Here is a 12,571-nt window from a genome sequence, read left to right as displayed (position 1 = left end):
TGGTTTTTGCATAGGCAGTTTATTCTGTCTGGAACTGTTATGGACAGAATTGAGTCTCCACTCACCTCATGCATAAATTGAAAGAATATAAAGCCTATAAGAAACTAATAAAAGTTAAAGGAGGCCAGAAAGGTAGATCCCCTAGCAGATGGAGTCACTGCCCTCACAAGAGGAAAAGCCTCCAAAGTGCACACCTGGTCCCTCCATTCTTCTCTTTATGTCCACCTCGACCAGGTACACACAGAGGAGAAGTCATGTAAATCCAGAAGATGGCTGCCTGTAAGCAGGGGAGAGCAGCCTCACCAGAAGCCCACCCTACTAGCACCTTGACCTCGTCCTCTCAACTCCAGAGCAGCGAGAAAGTACATGTCTGTTATTAAAGTCTCTCCCCCTGGGTCTTCTGTTGTGACAGACTCCACACACCCAGGTAAGAACCAATTCACAGTGTTCATGTCTTGCCTTAAATATACTCATTCACGAATACATTCATTCATCTGACAGAATGAACTGAGCAACTGTTCTCTGCCAGATAGTGTTCTGGGAACTTTCCATAGATTAACTCAATTATCCTTTTTTAAGGAAGCCTTTCCTAGGACGTTCTTTCTTGTTTTGTGTTTTCCAAGCATTCTGGCGTTCCTCATTGTCGGTCGTGTCCGCTGGTGTATAGGAGACACAAAAGAAGTGCTTGTGGAATGAACTACTGAATCAGGAATTGAATGTAGGATCCCTTGGTCCAAAAGCTACAGAACGAAAGCATCTCTGCTGGCAGTGAGATCCTTTGTCACATTGCCTCATTGTTTGGACCACAAATGAGGATCTGGGCTTGGGATCCCATGAGAGCAGGGAATCCATCTACCCACGAATGCACCCACCCATTTACCATTTTAAAAATGTGTGTTAACATGGACGTGGTGACACATAGCTCTGGTTCCAGCGGTTCAGGCGGTGAATTGCCTAAGTCTAGGAGTTTGAAGACAGTCTGAAGCCAGCTGGGAAAACAAGGTGAGAGAAACAAGAAACAAGCTCACGGGCTAGGGCTGGGCCTTTTGTTCAACAGGGCAGTGAGACCTGTTCAAGGTCACATAGATGTACAATCCACATTCCGAAATCACAGCCCTGCTCACAGAAGCTACTGTGAGTGCTCCCATGTGCGGCTTTTCTTTGGTATCTTTCGGGCGTGTTTTGAAATATGTGGGAGGTGTGGGAAGAACAGAAGTAAGTGGAACAAACCATAAAAATGAAGATGCCGCTGGGCGGTGGTGGCGCACGCCTTTAATCCCAGCACTCGGGAGGCAGAGCCAGGTGGATCTCTGTGAGTTCGAGGCCAGCCTGGGCTACAGTGTGAGTTCCAGGAAAATCGCAAAGCTACACAGAGAAACCCTGTCTCGAAAAAACAAACAAACAAAAACAAAAACAAAAGAATGAAGATGCCATTCAGCTAGCCACCCCACCATTCATTCGTTCATTCATTCATTCATTCATTCATTCATTCATTCATCCATCCATCCATCCATAAAACATGCCCAGAGCACTGTCTGCTAGGCTCCATACCTGGGATAGTGATAGGAGAAGTTCCTGAGCAGCATCCTTGACCTCCAGCAGCCGACACAGAAGGAGAGGAGAGTTCTGTCCCTGGGTGAGGACAGCCCTTTAAAGTTGGCTGCCAGGAAGCAAGTAATGTCTGCTCCCAGAGAGACCCCTCTGCCATGGTGATTGCTACTTTTGAAGAGAGCCTCCTCTTGTCCTGGGAGAGATCTGGCTCAAAGGACAGTGGGTGACAGTCCTTGAGCTCAGGGGATTCCAGGTCTGACCTGATGGAGAGGAAGAGAGCCCACATCCAAGGGAGTCACAGCCAGATGGAGAACTGAGTATATTCATCAATGCAGACCGGGAGAGAGAGGAGATAATCGAACTCAAACAGCAGCCCACCCATACACAGCAAGTCCTGCTGGGCTTTCCAAAAGCAGGCTCTTTCGAGCAGGGGTGTTATGAACAAGTATGAAGAGAAGAAGGGATCGTCCTCCACTCCGCTCTCCTCCTCCCTCCACAGAGGCATTTCTGGAAGTCTCCAGAGGGACCTGGGCAGCTGCTGTGTGTCCAAGACTATCAGCCCCTCAGCTGTCACTCTGCTCCCAAAATAGCAGTCGTGGGGGGAGGGTTGTTTATCTGGGATGGAAGTGGGGAAGGGGTGTTATAAGTTTGCCTAGGCAGGGCAGGTCTCTCAATTCCCGTCTCTTCTGGATCTTTCTCTTGGAGGTGTGAGTCCAAAGTCTTGCAGGACTGCCCCTAGGTGGGGTGGGTGCTCAAGGGCCAGAGGGTAGTAGTCATCTCTTCCATGTGGTCATGGATGTCCAGTCCAGGCAGGGGGAGGGCCCTGTATCAATGACAGCTTCCAGGAGCACCTGCCCCTGTGGCCAAATATAGTCTGGAGTCACTGGCTGGGGTGATAAAGTCTGCAGGGTGGGGGCTGGGAGCTGCAAACGGAAGCTGGCTGAGGTGGACCACAGAGCTCAGGAGCAGTACCTAGGAGGAGGCATCCCTGGGAGACTGTGAGTTGGCTGGGAGACTGGGCAAGGAGAAGGACCCGAGGACTTTTAAGGGCTGCAGGGAAGCTTGGGCCTTTGGGAAGGTGGGGGACGCCTGGTTGAAAGAGACAGAGAGGGAAGCACAGTCCTCTCAGTGAGGGGTCAAGTTCCAAGCAAATACCAATGTCCTTTGTTGGGGGGGGTCAGTGGATTTGGGGGTGCTGGAGTGAATCCCTTCCAGGCAGAATCCCCACCCTACATGGTGGAGAGGGAAACTTGGGGCTCTGGCTATCAGGCTAAGAGCCGTGCCCTGGCTATCCAGCAAGAGGCCGACCACACAGGGCTTCTGGTATTCCCACAGATGGCGGAGGCAGAAGCCGCACAACTGAAGGAGGACGGAAACCAGCATTTTCAGCGTCAGGACTACAAGGCGGCCACCAAGAGCTACAGCCAGGCCCTGAAGCTGACCAAGGACAAGGCCCTGATGGCCACACTCTACCGGAACCGGGCAGCCTGCGGCTTGAAAATGGTCTGGGGACAGGACAGCTTGGGTGGGCTGAGGGCGGTTAAGGCTGGAGACGAGGTCGTGATGGTCTGATAGAAATGAGCCGTCATCCTCTCACTATGCCATCTTGACCCCCTGAGTTGGAAACTGTGCTCTGACTGCCCAGGCCAGTGCTCTGGAGAAGCCGAAATCCACCAGTCACAGTTGGTATAGGTGCTTTTCAAATGTTGGGCCATTCCATCTAAGAACAGCCCTGTCACAGCCCTTCTTATCATTTCCATATTGTAGTCAAGAAACCCAAGGTTCATAGAGCACTAATAGCTTGGCCAAACTTTCCCAGGAGGAGCCGGCATTTTAAACCTGGGGGTTACCTGATGCCAAAGCCTGTACTCCTTCTGTACCAGGCATGGAGTGTGTCCTGGGCCTCTGATAACCTGCAGTTCTCCAGCTAACTCCTCCCTTCACTTAGAGGACACTGGTTGTCTCCGCGCTGGGTCCCCCACTAATGGAGCCTCTTGTTCTTGTCTGTCAGGAGAGCTATGCCCAGGCAGCTTCAGATGCTTCCAGAGGTGAGCTCCATACTTTCCCCTCACCCAGCATGGCTGCACAGGAGTTTGGATCTGGCTGCCATTGTTTGGAGGTGCTATGACAGTCTGTGGGTTCTGAAGGTCAGCTGGAGAAGGGAAGGAAACATCTGGCAATATTTAGCCCAGGGAAGGCAGCTACGAGGTGGGATAGAGAGGGTTTAGTTCCACCTTGGGGGCTCCAGGGCCAGACTTAGGATCAAAGGACAAAAGGACAGAGAGGAGTTTGGATAGGAATAGGGAAAAGTTTTTGTTGGAGTTTCCTGGCTGCCTCAGAAAGGGGGGGGGGGGGACGACGACACACCCTACTTCTGGAGATGTACAAGCACCAGTCAGATGGAATCCTGTGGTAGAGGAAGCCTTGGGAATCAGATAGAAGTTGGAGTGTGTGTGCTGGTGGGGGTTGGTGGGGTGGGTAGGGGGTGGGGGGGTGCAGGGGGAGAGAACTTTGAAGCTTTCTGCCCACCTTGAGACTCTACGGATCTTTCTCCCTATCAAAATGATGGTATGAGCCAGATAGTTCAAACGGGCATCTCTAAGGAAGACATCCTTCCTGAGCAGTGGAATAGGGAGAGCAGTCTGTAGCCCAGCCCCGTGAGGATCTATCTGCCTGTCTCCCGTCTGCAGCCCTTGACATCAACTCTGCCGACATCAAGGCCTTGTATCGGCGATGCCAGGCACTCGAGCATCTGGGCAAATTGGACCAGGCGTTCAAGGATGTGCAGCGCTGTGCTACCCTAGAGCCGAGGAACCAGAACTTCCAGGAGACACTGCGGAGGCTCAACACCAGCATCCAGGAGCAGGTAAACCCTTTCAGGGAGCTTTGGCTGCTTCCATCCCATCCATAGGGGAAGACGGGCTAGGGAGGTTGAGATGGGATGACAGAGTCAGCCCTGCCTCTTCAATTGTGAGCCGGAGACAGCATGGGACATGGGTAGTGTCCATCGAACAGCCGGGCAAGTACACCTACCTGTGAGAGATGGAGAGAGCTGTGCTGTGGTGAGGGCACAACCTACTCACGGCTACAGTTCTTTTAAATTTCAGACGGAAACTTGAAAAGGGAACCATGATCATGATTACCTAGTGAGTCTGCCTTGTGACTCTAGGAGGACAAAGATGGTCTGGAGTCCGTGGGAATCAGGGAGACTAATGAGGGACAGAGGGTCAGAGTCTCTGGGAACATGAGATCTTTGCTAGGAATATGGACAAGGCATGGAGAGCCTGAGCCAGAGAAGAGGAGCCCTGCGTCCTCCTCAGTGCCTCAGCTGCCGACTTCTTCCTGATCGTCCCCTTAAGATGTCTCGGCTTCCTCCTGTGAGAGCAGGAGGGCAATAATAGCTCATTCAGCCATCTGCTCCAAGACTCAGTAACTCCTGCGTGTCTGGAGCAGCCTGTGGCTGGACCAGGGCACACTGTCCAGAGTGCAGACTCAGTCCTGGGGGAATGGAAAAGAGGAGGAGACGAGAAAAGGGGTGGGTAAAGGAGGAGCCTGCCCAGGCAGGCAGGGGCGAGGAGCAGCGGCTCTCATCTATAGGAGGCACAGAAGGAGCTGGCCAGATGATCATTTAGGCCACGTTGTGAAAGATCCAGAGTGGCATAGGGTGGGACGTGTGAGGGTCTAGACCCCCAGACAAGAGTGGTTTCCACTTGCTTGGAGGGATGCTTGAAAGCCACTCCTGCTTTATGAGCCTGGACACAAAGTTCTACTTTAGGCTCCAAATTAAACATCGGGTAGGTGATTGCCTGTGAGATTCTACACCTGGGTTGATGTCTTCCAAGGATATTGTGATGATTATATGCGACAATGACTGGAACTGATTGGACTGAGAGCTTTGTGGGTCAAAGAATTGATTTTGTTCACCTTTCTTTCTTTTCTTTTTCTGTTTTTGTTTTTTTGAGACTGGGTTTCTCTATGTAGCTCTGGCTGTCCTGGAACTCACTATATAGACCAGGCTGGCCTTGAATTCACAGAGATCTGCCTGCCTCTGCTTCCCAAGTGCTAGGATTAAAGGAGTGCGCCACCATCCAAGCCCATTGTTCACCTTTCTATCCCTGACATCTAGAACAGTGTCTGGCAGAAAGTGGTTATTCGGTTAACATTAAAATTATTATTAGCATCCTTATTATTATTAATTGTTATTGTTAGGAGGGGGGTGTGGAGGTTAGAGGAGGTAGAGGTTGGCTCTCTCCCCCGAACTTTATGAGGGTTTTGCAGATTGCCTCAGGTCTCCCGGCTTGCTCTGCAAACGCCTATCCCAGCTGAGACATTTCACGGGTCCTGGTTACCATTCGCTTAGTGAATAAGTGAATGGATGGGCTGGGATCCAGAGTAGATCTAATATTTTCTGAGTTGCGTATGTGAAGAGTAGACAGAAATGATGTGGACCAGCTGCCTGCCGCTCTCAGGGCTCCTTCCTCTCTCCTCAGCTCCGTGTTCAGTTTTCCACAGACTCCAGGGTACAGACCATGTTTGAAATCCTTCTGAACGAAAACAGCGAGGCTGATAAGCGGGAGAAGGTGAGTGATGCCCCATTCTTGTCAGCAGAGGGCGCTCTCGGCCCGCGGCTCCCGACAAGCGCTCCCTGGGCCTATGGAGAAAAATTGGCTCCGTGTTAATCCTATTACAAAACATCACTAACCGTAAGAAGGGCTGAAGTTTATTAGATATTTTGTTCAATGTGGAGTTTTTGGCCTTTGATTTTGATTAAAAAGTATTTCATTAAACATTACTTATCTGGATATTGGGCTTTTTGTTGCCTCCTAAAATTTTGCACCTACAGGAAATATCTAACTTGCCTCACTATAATTTTGGTCCCAAGAAACACCGACACATTCAAATAATGCCTTGTCTCATTTAGAAACACTGCAAAGAGATCATGCTGACATATTAAGAAAATATTAAAGTATTTACTGGTAATAGTCATTTTTTTTATTTTTTATTTTTTTAAGACAGCCAGATGGTGGTGGCGCACGCCTTTAATCCCAGCACTTGGGAGGTCCAGTCAGGCGGATCTCCTCGAGTTCAAGGCCAGCCTGGTCTACAGAGTGAGATCCAGGATAGGCACCAAAAAAAAAAAAAAAAAAAAAAAAGACAATGTTTCTCTGTGTAGCAGCTCTGGCTGTCCTGGAACTGGCTTTGTGGACCAGGTTGGCCTTGAACTCACAGAGATCCTTCTGCCTCAGTGCCTCTTTGTCCAGAGTTCTGGAATTAAATGACGTTGCACTGGCAACAGTCATCTTAACCAAATCTTCAGCTCTTTCTCATGTTCCTTTCTGGTCCTTGAGTGAACATTTGAATGTTTTGCCTGTATTTCTATAAGAACTTGGCCGATGACGCCTGTGAGGAAGGGCGGTGTATTAGTTCTGTGGTCAGTGAATTCACATGATACAAAAACGTACTTTACACCTTCTCTGAGGACCTAAGGAGTCGTCATGGGTAAAGCAGCTTTGCCTGGAGAAGCACAAAGCCCTAGGCTGATAGCAGTGTTCAGGTCACGCTTACCTGACATTTGGGCCGCCTGCCTCTCCTGCTCCTTTCTCAGCTGTGGCTTCTCTGGCTCTCCTCCCTTGCATTCCGGGGGGCTTTGAAGGTTCGTGTATCTCTCGTGGGAAGACAGCAGAGCGAGAAGAGACTTGGGGGCCTCCTAGTCCTTTAGCTCCACTGCCTCATTTTTCAGATGAGGTATCTGGGGGCTCAGAGAGGGGTTCTGACTGGAGCCGGTCGGTAGCAGAACCTGAACTCACAGCCACGGGCTTTTGAGTCCTGTTCAGTGTGCTCTGTGCCCACCATCTTCCACCTTCCCAGAACCCCACAGCTTCAGATTCCCTGGAACAGATAACAAGAAAAACAAAACACGTGACAGCCGTGTTAAAAGAAAATGATTTCAACGTGCAAAAAGCTTTCACGTTTCCACCTTTTCCTAGCCCTTTCCATCCATAGCAGAGATGCAGTTTTATTTTAACACCACCACACACCATGTGAATCTATGACCCCAGTTCCACCTGTCAGCATTGTTTCAGGTGGCTTTGTTGTGTCTGTGACCTCCCCCACTGGCTGTGCCATGTATTTATCAAGTTGGTCCTTATGCATGTTCCTTTGATGATGATGATGATGATGATGATGATGATGATGATGATGTTCTTAGGCTGTTTCCAGGAGCAGGGCTGTAAGAGGACAGAATATACCAGTGTTCTCGAGACGCAGTTGGTGTTCTGACCCCTGCCCTAGGTTCATGGTCAAGGCCTCTATCCAGCTTCCTGACAGCTTTTCTTGCTTCTCCCTCAGGCTGCCAACAACCTCATCGTCCTGGGCCGTGAAGAAGCAGGGGCCGAGAGGATCTTCCAGAGCAATGGGGTGGGCCTGCTGCTGCAGCTGATGGACACGAAGAGGCCTGAGCTGGTGCTAGCTGCCGTGCGGACCTTGTCTGGCATGTGCAGTGGGCACCGAGCTAGGGTGAGGGCCTGGGGATTGGGACAGGTGGTGAGGATGGCTGCGGGTCCAAGGAGGCAGAGGGTGGGGGGCACACAGGCAGGGCTGTGGCTGGCATGAATAGAACTTGAGATAGAGCCTAAAGGGTCCCCTGCCTTCCAGCCTGGGTCATGTGAATCCTGGCGCAAGAATGCTCCAGGCCCTTTCCCTGCGAGCTTGGAAGTGGGCTTGACTAAGCAAAGGTATTGTTGAAAGTGGATTACAGGAAGAGCTGAGTTCAAAAAACATTGTCATGTATGTTTCTTCACACTCAGCCGCTGAGTTCAGTGTGTCTTCTACACTTATATCTTGGTGAGGTCTTACCACACACACAGACTCAATGCTCCCAGGACTCCAGTATGGTGTGACATGGCTCAGAGTTCCCTGAAGGAGGTTTCCTAGCCTGTGACCTCCACTTCCCTAAAGCATGAAGTGGAAAGGACAGTCACCACCCACCTCCTAACCTGGGTGTCATGCAGGAGGGAGGAGCAGGGCTGCTGCTGACTCTGTTCCTGCTGGGGTCTAGGCTACAGCGATCCTGCACACAGTCCGCATAGACCGAATCTGCGGCCTCATGGCCACGGAGAATGAAGAGATGTCCCTGGCTGTCTGCAACCTGCTCCAGGCCATCATTGACTCTCTGTCTGGGGAGGACAAGCGAGAGCACCGAGGGAAAGAGGAGGCCTTGGTTCTAGGTAAGAGATATTCTTCTGTTCTGGTTCATGTGGACTCCAAGACAGAGCCAGTCGGCACCTTGGCATCTCCTGTGTGCAGAGGTGGCCTGGTTTGATTTTAGTATGTGTCTCTGGGTCATAAGGGTAAAAGTGGTGTAAGTTACTGAGTATGGAGTTGTCGGTTTATCAGTCTCGAGGGTGCTGTGGTGGGTGGTGGCAATGGTTCATGTCAGTGTGACCCTGTTCAATGCCACTCAATTTTACACTTAAAAATAGTTAAAATGGTAGTTTTTATGCTATGCACACTTCATCATAGTGTAACAGAAGCTCATGGGGAAACTTGGAAAGATACAGAAATCTATAAGACTATGTGTTCTAATCTACTCAGTGGGACCCTCTGCTTCCTCTGCCGCAGCCGTGAATCACTCTCCCACCATGAGCCAAAATATAACCTTTCTTTCCCAAATTCCTTTGCCAGGTGTTCTGACCCAGTTATGAGAAAAGTGATTGACGTACATATAGTTTAATATTCTTTCTTTCTTTTTAGATAGGGTCTCTCTGTGTAGTCCATGCTGTCCTGAACTCCCCATCCTCCATCCTCAGCCTCCTAAGTACTGGCATTGCAGGTGTGCACCACCAAGCCCAGCCCATTTCATTTTTTAAAAAAAGATTATTTATTTATTTATTTATTTATTTATTTATTTATTATGTATATAGTGTTCTGCTTGCACGCCAGAAGAAGGCACCAGATTTCATTATAGATGGTTGTGAGCCACTGGGTGGTCGCTGGGTATTGAACTCAGGAGCTCTGGAAGAACAGCCAGTGTTCTTAACCTCTGAGACATCTCTCCAGCCTACCCCCATTTAATGTTCTTAAAAATTATTTCAATGAACTTTTTTTTCTAAAACAAGGTTTCTCTGTATGGCCCTGGGTGTTCCAGAACTCACTCTGTAGACCGGGCTGACCTTGAACTCAGAGATTCACCTACCTCTGCCTCCTGAGTGCTGGGATTAAAAGTGTGCGCCACCACACCTTTCTGATTCCTTTCTGAGAGGAACAGTAGTTTGTGCACTTGTTATCAGACTCAGGTCTGGGGCCTTGAAGCTCCATTCCTTGCAGTGCTGAGGAGAAAGGAAGACTTTCTTCAGGGGCCAAAGAGTAGAAATTTGCTTCTTCATGCCAAGGGTGCTGAGGGTGGCCAGGTATGAGGTGAAAACAGTGAGGGAGAGAGAGGGCAATGGAGGGAGGCGATATTCATGCTCCTGAGAATAGGTGACATGGACTCTTCACTCTTTCATGGTCTGGTGTTTCCTATCACAGCAGCCGGGAGGTGTCTTCAGCTTTGATCAGGGAAGTCTATGCAAAGTCCAGGAAGTCCGGGCTATCGCTCCTGTTGGGGCATCGTTGCTTCTCTTGTTTGTAAAGAGGATTTGGGGGTGGTGCAGTGCTGGGAATTGAACCTAGGGTCTCATGTTTACTAAGCAAGAACTCTCTTACTGAACCGTGTACCTTGCCCTTGCTGAGAGTCCCTGGTGTATTTTCTTTCTTTTTTTCTTTTTTCTTTTCTTTTTTTCTTTTTTTTTTTTGGTTTTTCAAGACAGGGTTTCTCTGTGTAGCTTTGGAGCCTGTCCTGGAACTCACTCTGTACACCAGGCTGGCCTCGAATTCACAGAGATCCGCCTGCCTCTGCCTACGAAGTGCTGGGATTAAAGGTGTGTGCCACTGCCCAGCCCCTGGTGTATTATTAATACTCACCTTTTAGGGGCCTGAGTTCTTGATTGGCCCTAACTTACTACTGTAATAGCCAGAGTTGCTTGTCTTTTCTGAGCCAGACTACCCCCCCCACCCCCCCGGAAGCTGAGGACCAAACGCAGGGCCTTGCACTTGCTAGGCAATCGCTCTATCACTGAGCTAAATCCCCAACCTGGGCCAGACTTTTTTAGAAGGTCCAAGATGGCTTCACTTGGATAGTTGCTGGTTAGCTGGAGAGGTTGCTCGGAAGCCTTGGTATTTTCCCCCATGGCCTCTCTCATGGCTCTCTTGGATTTCTATAGGATAGGAAGGTGGATTATAAATGGGTCACCTCAAAGCTACACAGAGAAACCCTGTCTCAAAAAAAAAAAAAAAACAAAACAAAAAAAAACCAAAAACAAACAACAAAAAAAAAAGCTAAAAAAAATAAAAATAAAAATAAATGGGTCACCTCAGGGAGTAAGTGCTTTGGAAATCTCTGGTTGTACCAAGTCACATGACCAACCCAGAGCTAGTGTGGGAGAGGGACCACTTAAGACAAGAATGAACACGCTATTTCAGGACCCATCTGTCTGCAGACAAACTACAGCGTCAACTTGGCCTCTCCTTCCCCATGTGGCACGGTCCCTTCCTCGGCCATTGATCTGACACAGTGTAGAGACCTTCACTTCTTGTCTGTCTTTGTACTCTGATCAGGAATTGCTAACATCTCTCTAAGTTTCAGGAAGTCAGTCAGAGCAGAGTCAGGAAGAGGCATTGCTCTTTAATATTTACCTACCCCTGGGCAGGGGAGTCCTGGCATCATAGACAGAGGCTGGGACCCATATCCCAGCGTGTCTGAATCTGAATGAAGTGAATCATCTGAACAAAGTATACGCGTTCTTCCTGGAAAACATTTTTTAGACTTATTTGTTTTGTTTTATGTGTATGGATGCTTTGACTACATGTATGTATATGTGCCATGTGTGTGCCTGGTGCCTGTGGAAGTCAGAAGAGGGCATTGGATCCCCTGGAACTAGAGTTACAGATAGTTGTGAGCCATTATGTTGGTGCTGGGAATCGAACTCCAGGTTCCTCTTTAAGAGCAGTTCTCTTAATGCCAGCCCCCTGGAAGGTATCTTTTAAAAAAAAAGTTGATTAGCAGGGTGGTGGTGGTACACACGTTTAATCCTAGCACTCAGGAGGCAGAAGCAGGTGAATCTCTGAGTTCCAGGCCTGACTGATCTACAGAGAAAGTTCCAGAACAGCCAGGGCTACTCAGAGAAACTCTGTCTTGAAAAAACAACAACAAAAAAAAAAAAAAAGAAAGAAAGAAAGAAAAAAAAGTTAATTAAAACCATACAAACTGTCCCTGGATCCCTGCCAGTCATTGCCGGGCAGTAAGGAGCTTTCCAAGAGTAAGAACTGTTTGAAGATAAAGGGGATGTTGGAGGAGACAATATTCCATGGCCAGAGTGACCCTTGAGGATGTTACTTAGGGATGTCTTTGCTTTTGTGTGGAGGAGTGTGAAATGAGCAGCACTGTCTTGGGAAATTCCCATGCTCAGTGTACCAGCTACTTTTGCATGACCAAGACCCTAACATCGGACAACGGCTTAAGGAAGGATCTATTTTGCTCACATGCTCAGAAGATTTATGGCATGGTTGCTCGGTGTCATGCACTTGGAAGAGCACCAGGCATCATGCTGTGGGAATAGGCGTAGGAGGAGGCCTCCTCATGGTTTACAGGAAGAGGGGGAGTGAGGGAAGAGGAAGAAGAAGAGGAGGAGGAAGAGAAGGAAGGAGAGAGACCACCTGGGTCAAGAAACAGCTCTCAAGGGTCTGCCCCAAGTGACTGCCTTCCTTCAATTGGACCCCACCTCCTCCGGTTTCCAGAACCCCTCCAAACAGCACCATCAACTGACAGGCATTCCACAAAGGAGCCTGTCAGGAGGATGTTTCATATTCAAACTGTAACACTCAGAAAACAGTGGGTTCAGTCCTTCCAGAATCCTTCTAGAAGTTTCTGCCATTCTTGATCCTCTCTATGTGAAATTTTCTATTGTCTCTACTTGCTCTTTTC

At 49.1% G+C, this 12,571-nt stretch overlaps 1 protein-coding gene across 2 annotated transcripts in view; it reads left to right on the top strand.

Annotated features, from left to right (window-relative positions):
- Window positions 1-2,886: 2,886 nt before the first annotated feature.
- The window catches only part of Unc45b (unc-45 myosin chaperone B), a 32,105-nt gene continuing 22,420 nt past the window's right edge, over window positions 2,887-12,571 (top strand). For both annotated transcript variants that reach the window (XM_052759787.1, XM_052759786.1), the window contains exons 1-6: window positions 2,887-3,054; window positions 3,563-3,599; window positions 4,242-4,417; window positions 6,042-6,131; window positions 7,900-8,067; window positions 8,609-8,777. In XM_052759787.1, the coding sequence (XP_052615747.1) occupies window positions 2,887-3,054; window positions 3,563-3,599; window positions 4,242-4,417; window positions 6,042-6,131; window positions 7,900-8,067; window positions 8,609-8,777 (808 nt within the window). The remainder of the gene's footprint in view (window positions 3,055-3,562; window positions 3,600-4,241; window positions 4,418-6,041; window positions 6,132-7,899; window positions 8,068-8,608; window positions 8,778-12,571) is intronic.

The sequence above is a fragment of the Peromyscus californicus genome, unplaced genomic scaffold (genome assembly GCF_007827085.1).
Source record: "Peromyscus californicus insignis strain IS unplaced genomic scaffold, ASM782708v3 Scaffold_3__1_contigs__length_106647218, whole genome shotgun sequence".
In the NCBI taxonomy this organism is placed as follows: Eukaryota; Metazoa; Chordata; class Mammalia; order Rodentia; family Cricetidae; genus Peromyscus; species Peromyscus californicus.
Note: the sequence above shows the minus strand (reverse complement) of the source record. Positions and strands in the feature narration are given on the sequence as shown.